Source organism: Gekko japonicus, unplaced genomic scaffold (genome assembly GCF_001447785.1).
Source record: "Gekko japonicus isolate JY-2015 unplaced genomic scaffold, Gekko_japonicus_V1.1 scaffold334, whole genome shotgun sequence".
NCBI classification, from domain to species: domain Eukaryota; kingdom Metazoa; phylum Chordata; class Lepidosauria; order Squamata; family Gekkonidae; genus Gekko; species Gekko japonicus.
The window spans coordinates 703371-705859 of NW_015173683.1; the positions used below are offsets into that span (position 1 = coordinate 703371).

Genomic DNA, 2489 nt, shown 5'->3' on the forward strand with positions numbered 1-2489 from the left:
CCCCCCCCCCCCCCCCCGCAATTTATATGGCACTGTAATTAATAATAAGTAGTGTTCCTGCCAACCTAGCGGTTCGAAAGCAAGAAATTGCAAGTAGATAAATAGGTACTGCTTTGGTGGGAAGGTAACAGCGTTCCATGCGCCTCAGTGTTTAGTCATGCCCGCCACATGACCACAGAAACATTTTAGGACAGCGCTGGCTCTTCGGCCTGGGAACAGAGATGAGCAGCGCCCACTAGAGTCGGATTCAACTGGCTTTCGAGCAAGGGAAACCTTTACCTTTATTAATTATTATTTATTTACTTAGTTAATACCCCACTCTTCTCCCCAATAGGGACTTATCCTCACTAGAATCTAGTGAAGTAGGTTGGGCTGAGTATGTGACTGGCTCAGGGTCACCCAGCAAGCTTCCATGGTAGAGTGGGGATTCAAACCTGGGTTTCTCAGATTCTAGTCCAGCACTCGAACCACTACACCATCCTGGCTCAGCAAGTAATAAGATGATCAATATGAATTATGGAGTTATAAAATGCATTCTAATTTGTAAAACTATACTCTTTAACACTTTAAAGGCTAACTTACTGCAGCATAAGCTTTTGTGTACTATAGCCTACTCTGGCAGGTGCATGTGTTGTTATCAGTTGACAGAAATATATGCATATATTTATGCCCATGCACAAACCATGTGATTTGTGCTATGTATCTATTTCGATCAAGGTAAAGTAACACTTGGTTGTATCTTTTTCCTTTAACGTCTCCCCCCCCCTTTAACATCTAACACCTACTGAAGACACTAATATTGAACCTTAAAAAGTGAAAGTCCATCAAGTTAATTAAGAAAAATACCCTGCTATAGACAGGCCAAATATAATATTGGTTTCATTAAAGGAAGAATTTCTCCTCTAAAGGGTAGATTGTCTGTCTATCTGTGTTTTACTTAGTTCACAATTTTCTGGATGTGCTTTTTATGCTAATACTTGTTTTTAATAGAATCGGAAGAATGATGAAGCCTCTTATGAGAAGATGCTGAAATTAAGAAGGGAATTCAGTAGAGCCATAACGATTTTAGAGATGATTAAGAGAAGAGAGAAAACAAAAAGAGAGTTGTTGCATTTGACATTGGAAGTTGTGGAAAAAAGGTAAAACGTCTTTCGAAAAACTTAATTTTAACTGGTCTAATTAAAGATGTTCACCCACTATGGCCAGTGACGTAGTTTAGTTTAAATGTGTAATGCCCTTCGTTAGTAAGTTTACCATAAGGGATAGAATGCTGCACTCAAGCTTGGCTTATCTGGTGTCCTGTCCCATATTGGCCATAGATTCTTCAGGTCGCCTGAATTAAGCTGTTCTCATATTCGGTGTTCTCCATTTGTGGAATGGAAATAATTGTGACCTGCTTAACATGATTTCTGTGAGGATAGATAGCCATGAGAGGACTTCAAGCACCTTTGTTATGTAATTTTATGCAGTCTAAACCCATTTATTTCAGTGGGCTTTGACTGGGGTAAGGCTACAGAAGATTGCACCATTAAAGTCCTGCATGAATTAACAACTTTTTTTTCTTTATAAAGATACCATTTGGGTGATTACGGAGGTGAAATACTCAATGAAGTCAAGCTTAATACAACTGAAAAGGAGATGAATACCACTCCAGCAGCTCTCCATAATGGAAATCACCACAAAGTTCAAGAATGTAAAGTTAAGGTAAAAGTTTTAGAAGTATTTCTCTCACTCTGGGTTGGTCAGAGCAGATATATTGTCCTATGCACTGTGGAGGAGGAGAGCCTTCTGGTGTGGCAGCAATAATTTTTTTCTGTCTGTTTCTATTTTGGGTAGTCCATTATAGTTCTGTGTTTTGTGTTAGCTCTTTGAATATCACTGACATCTGAATGACATTTGATCTGGGAATCTTAGATTTACTTTGCCCCATGGATTATGTATCTAGTTAGAACAAGAAATTATTTGGATCCAGGTGTGCATTGTGCAGATGGAAGTATACATCTTTTCACACACAGAGTGGATTTCCACTTATTCTTCCACTACAACTTACTGTGTGCCATGGTATTCTTGAAGGTCTTTTACCCTTTAGCTGTGGACTGTGCTATGAAAGGCAAAGTGGTTCTTTGGATCAAGTCCAGCATTCTAGGTATATGGAAGGCAGTTTTGGGGTTGGTTGCCTCCCTAACCTGGTAACCAAAGTTTTTCTAAGTCAAGATCATAAGCACTGCTTTGCTAGTAAACCTGTTATCACTTAGTGTTTTTACAAGAGCTGTCGCAGAGCTCTTTGATAATTATTTTTAGACAAGTTCATTGAATAGCTAGCTAACATATATCCGAGTATCTCAGTTCAGGCCTGTTGCTTGGCACTTTGCTTGATATTGGGAAATAAATACTTGAAATAAATACATTTCTACTCTGAATCCCCCCCCCAATATTTTAAACCAAGAAAGGCACATTTTCTTAAAATCTCTCTTCTGTATTTAACTTGG

The 2489-nt window shown here is 38.7% G+C and overlaps 1 protein-coding gene across 1 annotated transcript in view; it reads left to right on the forward strand.

Annotated features, from left to right (window-relative positions):
* Positions 1-2489, forward strand: part of EPC2 (enhancer of polycomb homolog 2 (Drosophila)) — an 83725-nt gene that overhangs the window by 63610 nt on the left and 17626 nt on the right. Inside the window, exons 5-6 of the mRNA XM_015423066.1 lie at positions 991-1139; positions 1572-1704. Coding sequence (XP_015278552.1) covers positions 991-1139; positions 1572-1704 — 282 coding nt within the window. The remainder of the gene's footprint in view (positions 1-990; positions 1140-1571; positions 1705-2489) is intronic.